Source organism: Limanda limanda, chromosome 1, assembly GCF_963576545.1.
Source record: "Limanda limanda chromosome 1, fLimLim1.1, whole genome shotgun sequence".
NCBI lineage: Eukaryota > Metazoa > Chordata > Actinopteri > Pleuronectiformes > Pleuronectidae > Limanda > Limanda limanda.
The window spans coordinates 34,460,122-34,476,730 of NC_083636.1; the positions used below are offsets into that span (position 1 = coordinate 34,460,122).

The window sequence follows — 16,609 nt, forward strand, 5'->3', positions numbered from 1 at the left end:
CCGTCAAGGTCACTTACAGTCTAAAGCGTAAGAAATTCATAAAATCAAATGGTGATGAAAGATTTATTGTGTTATTTAAAGGAAGTATAAAATCACTGAGATCTACACAGCGTTTTCATTATAAAACACTAGGATTATAAAACAGGGAAGTAGTCAAAGTCAGTTATGAACAAAGAAAATTACAGATTACGCTAAGACATTAAATAAATATGTTAAGTGCTCCAGACAAAAGTGATTTAAAAGACCTACAATGATCTGAGAGCTGCACCAACATGAGCCTAATGATACTCAACACTTGAACATATACAGTATATTTGTATTATTTATATGTATGTGGCGCCTGGAGTTGGGTACACACCGTTTTCCGTGCCGGTGAGCTGGGCCAGCATACGGAAGGAGCGGGACTGGGAGGTGCCCGATCGGGGGTGCCAGTCCTCCGTGTCCTCAATCAGACGCTTCTTGCTGGAATCGCTCGCCGGGGACACGGGAATCTCAGCCACTACAACAGGTTTCCTGCAGGAACAGATCAACCGAGACGTCATTATGTTGCAGACACAGAAAGCACATGTGTTTCAAAGTATACAAAAGAGATAGTAGGTAAATTAACAGTTAAAACAATGATCAACTCTACCAAAAAGGTTATGTTTATGTCTGCGACTAATTTCCATGAAGTTTTGTGAAGGGGTGGGACACAAGTTTAAATTTTACGTATCAGGACCCAGTTTTTTACTTTTTTTAAACTTTTTTTAGCATTACGAGATTCCTTCAATTTTTTAACATTTTCTCTAAATTTCACTGAGAAAAATTCAAGGATCCCAATTTTGTTGAACTCTGAAATATTTATGGGACTGATATTCAAGAGTGTTTTTAATTTGGTACAAATCCAACTAAAAAATACGGATCTATTGAATTTAAATGTGGTTTAATAGGGGGACTGAGTGCGTTTCTAGTTACATTATTTAATATTAAATATTAATAACAGAAAATCCATACCACAGGATAACAAAGGTCATGTTTATACACACAAAAACCTTAAATTCACAGCAACCAAACCACGCAGCACACATACTACACATATACTATAAACTAAGTCGTGCAGCTTGTAGATACACGTTTGACTCTGCGACCTGACATCTGTTTTGTCTCACAATTACCTCCTCGGTGCAGGTGGAGGCGGAGTTCTACAGGTGAGAAGGCAGAGAGCAGAAACGTGCAAAGGCAGAAAGAAACGTAAAGTCACATTAGTGGAAGTAAAATCTGCTACGCACTGTCTATGCAGGAAACACTTCTGACCTATACTTACTTAAGGCTTCTCTGAGGCTCGCTATTAGAGAGGAAACCACAGAGAGAAAGTCAGCGAGGTGGTAAAACGAGTGGATATTTGTTAACGAGATTAGATTATTGATAGTGATGCGGTGAAATCTCATCCCCTGCACAGTGATACCAGCCAGTGCTGGAGACCACAGCCAGACAGTGACCCCCTCTCGCCACAAGGTGGAGTGAGTGTGCTTTGAAAGTGGGAGAAGTTCCCCCTCTCCTCCAAGTAAGTCTCTCCACGGTTCTCGAGAATTCAATAATATTTATGTCGGGTGTTTATGTGCACGGTTTAGTTCAAGTGCTGCTGAATCAATTACACGTCAAAAAGCTTAAGTATTTCAGTTCTTTTTTTCCCAGTGTGTGTTAACCTGTGTGCACGGGTGAGGTGAGAGATGATGGAACACAGCACAAGTCCAGTTTATTCTTAGCCGAAGCTGAATGTACTTGGCAGTGATTTAAATGCCTCGGGGAAACAGACAGACGCCGGCAGCAGATAGAGGCGCACAGAGCCGGGGGGACTTCAGCCGAGGGCGCTGAAAGGTCCGACGGCCCCGGGTCTGACTACATTAGCAAACGCACAAGCTCGATGCCGCCAAGACAAATGAATGGACAACAAGAGCTGACCCCCCCACCCCCCATGTGTTTGGATCTTGAGATAAGCACGTGCTGTGAGCGTATGGGGAGCGTGCATGTGAGGTTGGCGAGGAGGTTACAGGTCAAAGGGGAGCGAGCACGCCTCCTCGGTGTAATCATAAAGCAAGAGCGACGCTCAAGGCTGTAATCACATTCCACACGGTTACAGAGCCGGTATATTATCAGCCGCAGCACTAACTTGATGTCTGTGTCGTCTTCCTCCTGTTGGCAGAGGAGAGGTCAACGGAAAAGAGAGGAAGCAGAGAGAGAGCGTGAAAACAACAGATGGAGAGAAAAGAAAGAGGAGAAGAGCACAGTGGCAGCACATGAAAGGCCCTTCTGAGAGAATGAGCAGGTAGGGGAAAATAAGAAACACAAGAAAGTGAACAAAGAAAGCATGCAGGTCAGGACACAAACACACAAACACACACACACACACACACACACACACACACACACACATGCAGGGACAAGCACACTCCATCCCTAAAAATGACAGTGTGAGGTTTCGTGTGACAGAAAGATGACATGAAACAATCCAAATTAAATGGTCTGTATTCATATAGCACTTTTCCAGTCTTGATGACCACTTAATATTTTACAGTATAGTTTTGTCATTGACCCACACAATCAAACTGTGCATCTCTATCACACGTCATTAACACACTGTCGGCACATGCAGAAATTGGGAGACTGGGATCGAACTGCCGACCTTCAGGTTAGTGGACGACCCGCTCCCACCTCCTGAGCCACAGCCACCCACAAATTAAAGAGCTGATATTCTTTTATTACAGTAAATTGTTTTTGCTCTGTTACTCACTTTTTGGGGGTTAAGGTTAGGTACATTTTCTGGCCAAACAGAGAATAAAATATAAATAATTCATGAATGAACAACCGTTCCCTTTGAAGGTCGGTTTCACAGATGAATTGAAGTGTGAAGAAACACGTTCCGCTCACTTAGAGCCAAAGAAAACACGTATCTGACCTATTTTTTCAGGTGAGACAGATTAAAAAAAAAAAGTTAAACCTATATCCAGTCTTGTGTGACCGACTCAGTGAGGCAGAAAAATCCTGCTGACGGAACTCAGCGGCTCAGAGCTGAGAGGAATCTAATTAGAAACAAGTGTCACAGCAGCGCGGCCTGTTGGGCAGACGGCGAGCTGCAAACCGGCCCCACTGTCAGTTAATGATCGGCAGTAGCACCGGTTCGCATGTTGTCTCGACTCTGGTCCTCTTCCAGTTGCCCTGCTGGAAAATCTAAACAAGATGTGCGGCGCGCTTTGGATTTTCTCCCGCGTGCAGCTGTGCGAAGACTTAAGGTGACGGACGGTTTCGGTCGGAGCTCTCGGAATGAGACGCATATTTTGAGGTAAAACAGGACACGGCGTAATATAAGAGAAGCAGAATGGAGTATTTCATTTTCTGTAATACATGTACATTCCATCAGATAGCAAAACTGTCAACTAATCCGTGGCCTCGGTGGATCCTGATTCCTTCGGGACCTGCTCACTAAAGCACACTGTGTGGTTCTAAATCACTCCTTTCATTTTTGCACCGTCACCAACACAAATAGAGAGAATCCTGTACATATGCTGTAGAGGCCTCAGAAAGTATTCAGACCCCTTCACTCTTGGACGTGCTTGGGTTGGAGATTGAATATAAAAAGGATAAAACTGCATTTTTTGTCCGTAAATCTAAACTCAATACCCCACAATGACAAAGTCGAACCGTTTTGAACCTTCCCTGAGGCCTGGTGGCTGCAGTGTTGCTTCTTAGAAGCAATGACATACAGACAGGAATTAAGGGAAAGATGAATTCAGAGGCCCCTTAAAGACATTGTGCTCCAGAGTTCACGTAATCTGAGACTGGGAGAACTGTTGACCTGTCAGCACAACTATGACCCGAAGCGCACAGCCACGTAAATGCTGGAGCCGCATCAGGACAAGTCTCTGATTGTCCTCGAGTCTCCCGGCCAAAGCTCCGACTTAAAACCCATAAAACATCTGTGGACGGACCTGATGGCAGCTCGGAGACGTTTCCCATCCAGGAGGATTTGCCAGGAGGAATGGGATGAAATCGCCAAACCCATCTGCACAAAGCTCACTGACGCTTAACCGAGAAGATTTGAGGATAAAACTGCTGTAAAAGGGGCTTCGACAAAGTGCTGAATTCACACGGGTCTGTATGTGTTTGTAAATCCGAGATTTCAGTTTTTGAACGTTTAATACATCTGGAAAAAGTTATTTCCTTTGCCATTGTGGGTTCTTGAATGTTAGAATTAAGGTGAAGTGGTCTAAATGTTTTGTTTATTTAAGGCTTCAGTTTACCCTCCATGTTAAGAGGGGGAGAAAATGAAGGAAAAACATAGAACTGCATCTGATGGCTGGTACCTACCCGTTGAAGTGCTCTGACAGACCCTGGCTCTCCAAAAGACCTCGTCTCTGGCCCATAGCCACCTCACAGGCGTTGGCGTTAGAGTAGAGGCTGATCGGCGTGTTATAGACGGAGGGCTGCGGCACAGTGGGATTGGAGGAGGGGGCTGTCACTCTGGCAGGGGATGAGGAGTTAGACGAGGAGGAGGAAGAGGCGCTCGGGGAGGTGAGGGTGGAGCGAACCCCTGGAGCTGAGGTCGGAGCAGGGTGGCTGGACTTGAGTGGAAAGGGAGGCTGCGGTGGCTGCGGTGGCTGGGAAGGGGCGGCAGGCGTGAAAGCGGACGACTCGGAGGGAATGGTGGCTACTTTGGAGGCGACCGGGGAAGAGGTGCCCCCCCCGAAGGGCCGAGCCGTCTTGTTGTAGGCGGGGCTTGCCTGAAACGATGGCTTGGTGTACGTGGAACTCGGAGCAGGGTGAGTGATCGGGACAGGCTTAATGATTTCCTGAGGTTCATCCTGGATAGAGGGTGAAAACACACAACATGCACACACGGCAAATCCACAATGAACTCATGCATATAAACACACGCATTCCCAAAGTGCACTGCACAGCATGGACATCAACAGTGTCATGCCTGTGCCAAACAAGAGGTGCTATGCGATGTGTTTCAACCAATTTGTGCCCTGACATCATCTCAGAGGGGCAAAGTAATATGGAATATAATAACAGAATTCAGATACATTTTAGTAAATATAAAAGTTTGTAGTGAATGTTTGACTGTACCTTAGGCGCGCCATTTTTCGGGACACTGGAGGCTCTGTGAAGACAAAAAGATGATAATAAAATCACTGTGCTCAAAAACGATTAATCAATAAAGTTTAATTTCTGCAAAACACATGACTGAACAGCTCTTTGGATCCAACTCCAGATTTGGGTTAGTACATGGACTCAAATAGGGTCAAACAGATGTTGAACTAAATATTGTAATTTTATTTTTAGCTCTTGTTTTGAAAGTTTGCAGTTGCATGTGAACCTTTGAGAATTTGTGTGAGACATTCAAGTTCATGCAAGTGTGGAAAGAATCTAAAGTTGGAGAAAACATTAGTCCTGAACTTTGAAATGTGTTTTGGTCTTTCAAAAGCTCCAAAAAGTGAGGTACAATAATATAACTTTGATTTTAAAATAAAAGTGAAAAATAATACTACAACTAAATGTTATCAGTGATGTTATGTCTCTCTTAAGCAAGGTTCAGTATCTGCAAATGAACCTTTATCGTATAATGAAATGAAATAAAACAAATGACAGGATGGAAAGTAGGAAATATGTGCTCTGGAAAAAATGGATGAAGATAATTATCTGTAATTTAGAGCAAAGGTGCTCTAACATGCAAAACAACCATTATGTGTGAACCCAGTGTACTCCAGGGTGTGTCTACATGCAGACTGGTGTTGAAGTGTGGCGTCCATCTGATTTACATTTGCTGTGGAGGGAGCTCCCACAGTTTTATCACCGATGGGAGAAGAGGGTGGTCTGTTTGTCTCCTCTCCTGAGATCTTTCTCACAGACACCACCAAATACCCAATAAACTATCATCTCCTTTTTGTTTTCACTCTCCATATTCTCTTTTTCTTTTCTCTTAAACCTCCACCCTTAAAAAATCTATTCTTTCCCCATGTGTTACGTATTAATGTGTGTCATATGTGCAGTACACCATGTCTTTCATGTCCAACGAGACATTTGTTAGTCCCTGTCTCAGAACGTCTCTGTTAGTGAGGCCTTGAAACTCAAACGCAGACAGATGCCTTTTTACAACAATGTGTCCTATATTTGGTCCTGACATGCAGACACCACGTCCCCTATTTCTCATAAAAAAAACACAAAAACAGACAGTGAGTCAGCAAGGTTGGTTCCGCACCATGAGCTACGGCATTTCCGCTTTTCTTGCCTCTGCCATATTAGGAGAACGGTCAACAAACTCTCACGCATTTCCTCTCTGACTGAGCAGAGACGCAGCAGCCGGGCCTGGCACCGGGTTACGACACAGCCCCACCCTCCGGCCAGATGTGGATGTCATCTGTGCCCAGACTGGAATGCACATTTCCACTTAGCTGTTATTATAAAGTATGTTTGTTTTCCAATGTACATTATTAGTGGATTTGCTTATGGAACAAAATCCATGCCGTGCCAAGGACGATAGGAAAAAGGTCTAAAGGTCAGAGAGGCAGGACCCAGCCCATAATGAAGCTGTGTGGATCAGACTGGGACAGCTGGGTGGATTCGCTATCTGTCTAATTCCCAGTGCAAACTGAAAAAACACGGGCTGAGGTGGTCCCGCACACATCTGCTCTGCCCGGCCCCTCTCTGCTGTCCTGCTCCCGGCCGGGCTGGATCTACTTTGTTCTGCCGTTACCAAGAGACTAACCCAGTGGGAGTGTGTGGGCACACGTGTGGATCAGACCACGGCTCACATGCTCGCTGTCTTCTTGGTGGTGTGGGACCGCAATTTAAGATTTAATGCTGCGAAACACTCCCTGTTTAAATACTCAAACTAAAACAACTGTGAAATCAGTTATAGTTGGTTATTTTTCAAGCTGCTCCATGAGACAAGCAATGATACTATATAGTCACACTTGTGAATAGAACTTGTGATGTCTTTAAGGAAAAGTTACCTGGACATACCGAAAGAACATAAGAGTGGTTGTGGCTCAGAAGGTGCAGCGGGTCGTCCACTAACCAGAAGGTTGGTGGTTTGATCCCCAGTAATGTGTGATGGAAAAATCTCACTGTGCTGTATGAATATGGGCATGAATGCGTCAAATGAGGTGCTTTGGTGGTTGGTATGTTTAGGATTGCGATGTATTAATACAGTTTATATATATGTATAAAGTATAAATAATGCATTTATCTATATATTTGTAATATTTGTGTTACTACAGTATTTATATGTTCACCAGTGCTTTTCAGAGATGTCATAATTTCTCCAAAAGAACATGATATAAATAAGATATTATAAATGTAACTGTGTTAAACTCTGTAAAGCTGTGGGAATGTATTAATGTGATAGATTATGGTTTAGTCTTAAAAAAAAACATACTAAACCTGACCATAAATACAACTATCTGAATCAGAGGCAATGTTGGCCCCTGTTATGTATCAGACTGATTTTCATGGGTCATACCACCACAGTGTGTGTTGTTTGTGTATTATTAAATATGGCTCCTGCTAAAGACCTGGGTCATGGCTTTGCTCAGCCTCATGCTTCAGTTGGTTCCTCCTAATCTGATCAGGAAGCCTTGTTTCATTAGATCACCGCTGCAGATATCTTCAAGGATCACTTTGGGCTAAATTTAGACTTTATAACAAAATAAAAGCTCTTAAATATATATGAGCTACAAAAACAGTTTAGTTTAATTGGAAAAGAAAAAAAAGTTCTCGCTCTCTCTCCCACAAAAACACACACATACACACACATATATACCCACACACACACAGTTCCAGAACATGAGAATGAGGAGGTTAACCAGAGAAATAAGTGTGAGGGCACAGCGGACTGAAGCATTTCCATCCTGCCCTGTGTCTCTTTGAGGGCCAAGAGAAACAATCTGGCATTTGACTGAGTGATGGAGCAGCTAATAGATGCAGCTTTCTCACCACACACACACACACACACACACACACATTTAAATAATTTATTTGAATCCACCAATCATATGCGTACAAAAAGGATTCAAACATTTCTCAGAGGTTGAATACAGCTCAGTGACTCATGGGTACAAGAAACATCTCCTACGCCAAACAGCAAGACTACCTATAACAGCTGATACAGAGCAGAACTTTGCTAGTTGTTTAGATTGTCTCTTACTAAGTCCTGCCAGTCGTAGCCCACTGACCGAAAGTTTATGGACATGCCCCAGACTTCCAAATATCAATACTACCAGTTTACATGTATAGCCTAGGTCTCTCATTTTAGCAACAATGGGCTGGTATTTGGTCAGCTTGTCAAGGAAGGCTAAGTCCATGTAGAGGTCATAGACACAGGCTACCTCAAGGACTACTACCTCCCTTTTAACCTTGTCCAAGAGAACAACATCAGGGGTGTTAGGGATGTTACAGAACACATCATCAGAACTGTTAAACCAATCTGGCATCATACGAGAGTGTTTGTATATTGACACATTTGGAGGGAATACTCCCTTAACAGTACTAGAAATGAGGTTGACAATGCGATCATGGCGTGCAGTATAGAGTCCTTTGTAGTTATTACAGCCATTAACAATATGAGCAATGGATTCTAAATGTTGGTTGGGATTAGAATGCATTATACAGTGTGGGTGATGATTATTAGGGTACCACAATGCAAGATTGTATTTAGTTGGCAACACCTGTAGTCTGGCTTTAACAGTAAAGCAGAGGATGTCCTCTCCTACAGAGGCATTCCTGTACATTGTATGAGAGACAGAGTGATCAGCAAAGTCAAGGCATGCCAGCTTTCCCTGCATTCTCAGTCCAGTCCAGTATAGTTTTGTCTCTGCCTGATTAATGTTCAGGAGGGACTTTCTTGCTGTTGTGTTGTGGAGTGTTTGTTGTGTCCCATTGTGATAGACAGTGGCCTCCACATTGACCGCTGGGTCTGTCACAACTGCATCAGATGCGTCTGGTGCAGTGGGTGAATTACCTTTCGCACACACACACACACACACACACACACACAACCCTTACCACTTTACATTAACAGAGCGGGCGCATTTGAATAAGTGTAGCCTTTCGTTTTCCCTGCACTGTTCTCACTTCAGTTTCACAAGAAGAAAACTCCAAGCATCAGACTTTTCCTCTATTCCTGGTTCAGTTTTGTTTACTCTGATCTCAAAGCAGGACTGGGAATCATAACTGGGTACAGATATAACATGACATGATATATGAGGGAGTATAGGGCACGGTATAGAATATAATTCATACAACCTATTGTTGTCAGGCTCAAGTCAAGCTACTCCAAAACATCTGCCCTCCTAAATTTAACTTGTGTGATGAATGTTAAAACTCTGCGTGAGACCTGGCGAGCACTGTTTGTTCAGCCCGACCACATGCATCAAAACCTGAAGAAAAACCATGAAGAAGAAAGAAAACAAAGAGGGGGAAAAAGCAAAAGGAAAGCAAAACAGAAACGCCAGCGGAGGGAGTTGGTACGAGCGAGTGCGGGAAAATAATCTTGTTTTTTCTCTGTGTTTCTGTTTTTCTATGCAGCCAGGCTTTTCCGTTCAGTGGCAAAACTCACAGCTTGTGTCTGGCCTCTGTGATCCGTCCACAACCCTCCTCTTCACACGGCTCACTCCCATCACCCAGGAACGAGCATCGAGGAGGAGGGATTTCTTTTTAGGCATTTTATCGGGAAGAGTCAGAGCGACAGAAATGTGAGCGCTAACGCGAGTTAAAGCCAAGAGACGCGTAACGGGACAGTTGCTGCTGTCGGCTGCACGAACACTTCACCATCATGGTTAATCCTCATGTCTGCATGTGTGGTGCGTCTGTGTCGAGTGAGAACCCTGTGCACTTTCCCACATCACCAGCCACTTACATTGAAGAGAAGGTGTACGTTCATACCCTCATCTCCATGTGCTACTAACCCCTGCTCAAGTAAATCATAGAATACAATGTGCCCTGCAAGACCAGACAAAAGATATGCAGATTTTCCTTTAATTTTACCAAAATATGGGCATTTTATCAAGACAAGTTTAATGAATATAGTAAGTAGCGGAATGAGGGAGTTCTTCTTGAGGTCAGATTTCTGGACAGTGCATCTACGACAGAATAAACTGCAATTATATTTCTTATTTATTTATTTTTTGTATGAAACTGGTCCCCCATGCCTTCTTATGTCTCTTCCGACCACCGCACCGCAACTGGCTGAGGCAGCCAAGAGTCAGTGAGGGGGCTCGGCACCACGTCGGCCCGTCCTCTGCTTCACCCTGGTGTAATCATAGCATAAGATTTGATGGGTTGGCCATGTATGATTTGGCGCATGCAGATTTAACCCACTGCTCCCCAGCCAAAAAATTGGTTTCTGAGGTCACAGTGACTTTTGACCATTGACCAACCAATTCTAATCAATTCACTCATGAGTCCAAATCAATATTTGTACCAAATTTTCAGAAATTGAGATATTGTGTTAACAAAAATGGGACGGACAGACAACCTGAAAACAAAACGCCTCTGGCCAATGAGTGTTGCAGGTGCAGATACACAAACTCTGTAATATGTGGATGTACAAGTGTGTAACTTCTTGCTTTCTTGTTCCTCCTAGAACTGCACGTGTTTCAGGCACTCACACACAGACACACACACACACACACACAAAGAAAAACACAACAAAAACACATACACGAGTGGAAAATAATGGCAGCACAGAGGAAATGCTTGCTGTGTTGATCTGCGATATGTTTGAGGTTTTGGAACCAGGTGCAGCCAGCCACAGCCTCTGGGGAGCAGTGTTTCATTGGGCTGTGCTGCATATTTCAATGACAATAAATAAACATCAATTATCATACTTTCCTCCGGCTACTTCCCACAGCTCCCTGGTGACTGTTAGCTGCTCTGCAACTACACATGATGGCAGCACAGAAAGTGCAGACCCATAAAATCCACTGATAACTGCTGACAATGCAACCTCAAGAGTTGATAGCTTGGCCTTGTCAAAATAAAAGTCTGGATCCTCGGCACAAACAACTACACTAACATGAATAGTAAATATGTTTAACTCTGGCACTGATATTTCCCTCAACAGGCAAACAGACTCTGTTTTGACATCTTGTCCCAAAGCCGCAGTCTTGGAAACAAACACTTTTTTTTTCTCCCAGTCACAAAAACACATAACAACTCTTTGCTCATTTGGACGCATGTAGTCCGATTTGTTTTGATTTACTGTTTAATGGAACAACAGGCCGAGGAGGGAGCTCATTACCTCTGTCATGAAAACATTCTCCTCCTCTCCTAGCAACAGGGACATAACCTAAACATATTGGCACCAATAGTCGTGTGTTGGCAGGACGATGCACTGAAATGATGCACGGTATGAAACCTAAACGGTTTTCATTGGATGTTTATCTCATATTTCTTAACTTGACGAAATTGCGTGTGACGGCATGTGACTTACTTTATAACCATTTCCATTTTATTCCCACTTGTGCAACTGAACTGTAGATGGACTGCAGTGTTTACATGGCGTGTTACTGTGTGATTCCAGTTTGAATAAACAATGGACAGACTCCCAGAGGTGGAGAAAGTGCTCAAACGTTTTACATCACTTTGAGTACAAATAAACAGAGAAACGTGACCTCAAGTAAAAGTACCGCATCAACTTTTCTCTTTGAGTTTGAAGAAAGTAATAATTGCTTTAAATACACTTACAGTATAAAAGTACTTGCAGGGTGTAGCCTTTTCCCTATGGTCAACTACATCATCAACTGTCGCTGTGTATTATGTCTTAAACAAGAATAACAACGTCTATGTTGTATTACTAAAGAATGTAGCAGATACTGAAAACACGCACATTGCCAGATTAATTAATGGCTGAATCCATTTCATGTGTTTCTTCCTCAGCAGTGATGCTGCTGCAGGAATTCCCCCTCGTTATTAATTACTTTTAAGGGTATAAAAAGAATAAGTATATATAACACAACACATTGTACAAATGTAGGGAAGTCGAATATGCTGACATATGCACTGAAGTAAAAGCGAGAAGTATAGAAACTAAATCTACTTGAGTAAAGTACAGATACATGAACATTTTTCTTAAGAACATTAACAAGCTAAATATGCTTTCTAACATCCCACCACAGTGTACGTCACAGTTATAAAGTTTAAACTGTTATTTATGTGTTGCTGGATGCATTTTAACAGCAGCTGGCTTTGAAGTATAACAGTAGACGTGATGTAAACTACAATCATATATCATTCTAGTTGTTCAGTGGGCAATTTCTGCTGTAGTTTACATGTACGATGAGACCAGATTGTTTGATGTTTCTTGGTGCATCCATTAATCTCAGTAGATTACATACAGCTGTCGGACACAGGGGCTATTTTGGGCCGATATTCCCACGATTAAAAGCACAGAGGCGCTCTCCGGCTTTGATGTGGCGACAGAATGACAGGACACGCAAACCAGGCCCCGAGTTTTTCTGTCAACATGTTTTACGGCTCGGAAAGTGTGCGTGCCTCGCCTCTTGTTTGTGACACTAAAGCTGCTCTTCTTCACACTTGGCTGCAGAAGCTGGTCTGTGTTTGGTAAATAGTCGGCTCAAATTCATGTGAAGGGATCGTTCTTTGTAACTTTGTTTTTTGGATGCATGGTCTTTAAAGTGAAATAAAACGGATGATCCACGCAACAACTGCAGAGCTGGTAAACTGATCTCAAACTGTTTGCATTGCCTATGCAAACATTTGAGCCATTCGTCAGCTTGTGCTCAGTTTGATGGAGCCATATTGAAGAAGAAAAAATCCAAGATTTTGAGGACATTGTGGTAATACTTTGAGAATAAAGTCATAATTCAACAGGGAAAAAGCCATAATATCATAAAATGCATTCTTATATTATGAGGATAAAGGGAAAAAAAGCTACTTTTTTAGGAAATAAATAGTTCCTGTGCTCGAAGGAGTTATACTCCCTCTGGTTCGAAAGTCTTGATTTCCAATCTCATGACCGCTACCAAACATTTCCTCTTACGCAAACGAGGCAATTTCCTGCAAGTCTGTGTGGGTCTTTCTTCAGAAAAGACACAATTTCTTTCTCAATCTTTTCAAAGTCCTGATACTAAAGATAATGTAAATGTTTCTTAATCTGTGAAACACACACGAAAGCTGATCTTATGATATTTCCCTTCTAACATGACACTCAAATTATAACTTTTTTATCATAATATCATGACTTTATTCCAGTTAATTTATGACAACTTTTTTTTTTGTAATATTACGACTTTATTCACTAATTCCTAAACTTGTTTCCTTCAAGTTGCCCTAATATTCCAGCATAGTTTAGCAGAGTGTCATTTTTAATGAAACTTCTTGAACTAGAAATGTTGTTTGGTGCATCTGCTTACTGAAACCTCCTCTCTCTCTCTGGACAGATATAATGACAGGCTCTGCTGGATCCCGGCTCTCCTTTCTTTAAAGCATATATTAAGGGGGAAAGGGAGGATTAAGAGCTTTCATTTTGAAGCTCTCATATGGCCTTAATACACTAAAGGGCCCCAGAATACCAGGTATTCTCCTTGTTAATGACAACAGCAGAGGAGCAGCTAAAAAACCAAGGCCGAAGCCGGATCTGATGACTTCTGCAGACACTGTGCCGTACACCACACAGACAGGAGGAACTTGTGAAGATTGTTAAGAGCCTCAAAGTAATAACACAGAATTCAGGTGGTTCCTAATTTCTTCTGTGCGGGCTGTGCAGCATTAATATGTAAAACGGTACTCGTACCTTTCTAATGAGGTATTTTAGTTAATATTTTAGAAGAGGATTTCCAACCCTGGGCCCTCAGTTTATGTCACGTGACCTAATCTCCCTTAAATGTGTTGAATTAAGTCTAAATCTTGATGCCTCAGTGCAGTTTTGTCTTTAAATTAACTTTCAGGCCTGCTATGAATCCAATACCATGGTTGTCAACTCTAATTACGACTCGGATGAACTGATTCGCTGCATAAACCAACACAAAACTTAATCTGGTCTAATGTTTGCAAACTGGCTTCAGGACCTGCAGAGGCAGAGCTGTTTCAAATTAGCACAACGGGAGCTTGTCTGTTTCAAATGATGAAAGGGCAAATTGAATGCAGAACGAATTAAGCAAATATAACGATCAAGCTTCCTGTTGCTGCATAAACATGTTTGTCAGAATGTAAAGAAAACGCTTTAAAAGCACATTGCAAAAGTTCCACTCGTAGGCTGGGATACACACAGGTGGGATGGGCAAAAGGACAGAGTGTGCATTTCATTGTTGAACTATAAAGTGCATAGATTATATATCAGAAGGTGAGATCATGTGTGCATGAGTTACCTCTGGAGAGAGAGGCTGAGATTGCCTGTGCAGGCCTTGATCTTGTTCTGGGCCTCCAGGTGATTCATGCGGTCTGTGGTGATGCCGTTGATGGAGAGAATGATGTCTCCGACGCTCATGTTGGCTCGGATCGCCTTGCCGCCATCGGTCAGCTGCAATATAAAGATGCAAACAAGAAAACACGCTTAACAATGCACATATTACAGAAGAGTTACACCAACTCTGCCTCTTATGGAAGAGAGAGATTCATTCTGTCAGAAGTGAAATGTTCATTTACACCAGTTACTTGCTTTTTTTTTCTGTGTGTACATTTGAAACTTTAGGGTTTTTACATCACGTATTCTCAGAAAGAAAAATAAAGATAACATTCTGTGTAAGAACTTTAGTGTTGATTTGTTGGTTGGAATCACAGAGCAATGTGCTCTCCTTCCTGTTTCCCGTCTTATGAAACTTTAGTCAGATAAGAGAAGCTCATTATTCTCCTGACAACACGGGACAGGATTCTACATGCACCTAAAAAAAAACTGATCTGCCCATAAAAAAAATCCAGAGCATTCCCACTGGGATGACTCACCAACCAAATAACCACTGACCACAAATCCAAACCACACGATTTCCCCATGTTTAAATTATAGTCACAAGTGTGTGATGTGTCTTTCAATTACAAATATATTATTGATGCTGGTAAGTAAATATAAAAAAATGATAAACGCTGTACTTTGCAAATACAGGGGTTTATATTTGGCGTTTGTATCAGGTTCGTTTAAAACTTGGGAACGTTGACTCAGGCTGAATACCCTAAAGCTCTTCAACCATCTGTCTATCAGTGAGCAGTATAACGAAGAGTGAAGGTTAGTCAGCTCTTCTGTTGCTTTCATGCTGAGACGTGCATTTAACAAACAGGAATCAACGTAATAAAACCATGACGACGGGATGACTCTCTACCAGGTGGAGCGGTGATCGACCGGTGATTGCACAAGGCTCAGCACACCTTATCACTCACTCGCTGCCCACTTGTGTTTGCATGTACTCTGAGTTCTCTGGAGGGAAAATTGGCACTCAGAGTAAATGTCAAATAACACCTTCACCGCTGCTGTCTAAAAATCCAAATCAAATTTCTGCATGCCAAAAAAAACAACTCATCACTTTCCAATCCTCTTTGTTATTTATGTTAACCCGCCCTGATTAGACAGATAAAGGCAGAACAAGATATTCCCATTACCCACTCATGAAGAATGTGCTCAGGTTCGATAACCGCAGAGAACCTTTTCCCGGTTTTAAGCTGAGACATAAACAATGTCCCATTGTGTCGACCCTCATACTGACAAACTGGGGAAAGGAGTGGGAGGGAGGACGAGGAAAAGAATGAGGAAGTGACAAAGCGGTGGCGGCAGGGACCCACACATTTCTCCGGAGCCGTGCTTCTTTCCCTGCCTCCTTATCGAGGGGATCAGAAGAATGTAGAATGTGTGGCTGGGACGGATGTATGCATGCCAGCCTGGAGGAGCCCTGTGGTGCAGCAGCATGCTCAGTGTGACTCACAAAGAGAAAGGGGCGCTCGCCGTACGGGCACGTTAAGATTCAGCTGACTCACCCGCTCTCTGGACGTCTGACACAGACTCGCACCTGTCAGCGTTTACTGCGTCTGACCTGACTCAGTCACTGTCAGTAAAACAACTCATTAGTGTTCAGTGTGGAGGCCAATAAAGAGAGTGTGAGCACAGATCACTGGAATCCACTGGCCCCGTCTTACTCTACAGAGCCCAACCCATGTGCAGACAATATTAATGATATTTGCAAGTTAGACGTTTTTCGTACTAAAGAGTTTGCCAACGTTGAATAAAATTATGACAATGTTGTTGTCAGCCCCTAATATTTACCTCCACCACGGAAGTTATGTTTTCATCTGTGTTTGGTAGTTAGTTAGCAGGATTATGCAAAAAACCACAGGGATGATTGAAAGTTGGTGAGATGGGACATTGGCCTTGGTAGAGGTAGGCGCCTTCTGAGTTTAAGAATAAAACACAATTATAATCAAATTTATAGAAAATCAAATAAGAAAAAAAGAGAATGCAGTTTTCATCCAAACGTTATCTACAAAAGAAAAATATATCGTCACATGTGGGCAAACAAATGCAGACACTGATCTGTTTATGAAAGACACATTTTGCCGATATTTTCGACACTACAGCTCCAGAGGTCAACAAAAGGGGGAAGTGTGTGTGAGAGGGGGGGGAGGGGGG

At 42.6% G+C, this 16,609-nt stretch overlaps 1 protein-coding gene across 1 annotated transcript in view; it reads right to left on the reverse strand.

Moving 5' to 3' along the window:
* Positions 1 to 16,609, reverse strand: part of pdlim5b (PDZ and LIM domain 5b) — a 38,691-nt gene that overhangs the window by 9,207 nt on the left and 12,875 nt on the right. Inside the window, exons 3-6 of the mRNA XM_061068780.1 lie at positions 14,367 to 14,518; positions 5,107 to 5,140; positions 4,345 to 4,838; positions 359 to 513 (exon numbers count right to left, since the gene is read on the reverse strand). Coding sequence (XP_060924763.1) covers positions 359 to 513; positions 4,345 to 4,838; positions 5,107 to 5,140; positions 14,367 to 14,518 — 835 coding nt within the window. The remainder of the gene's footprint in view (positions 1 to 358; positions 514 to 4,344; positions 4,839 to 5,106; positions 5,141 to 14,366; positions 14,519 to 16,609) is intronic.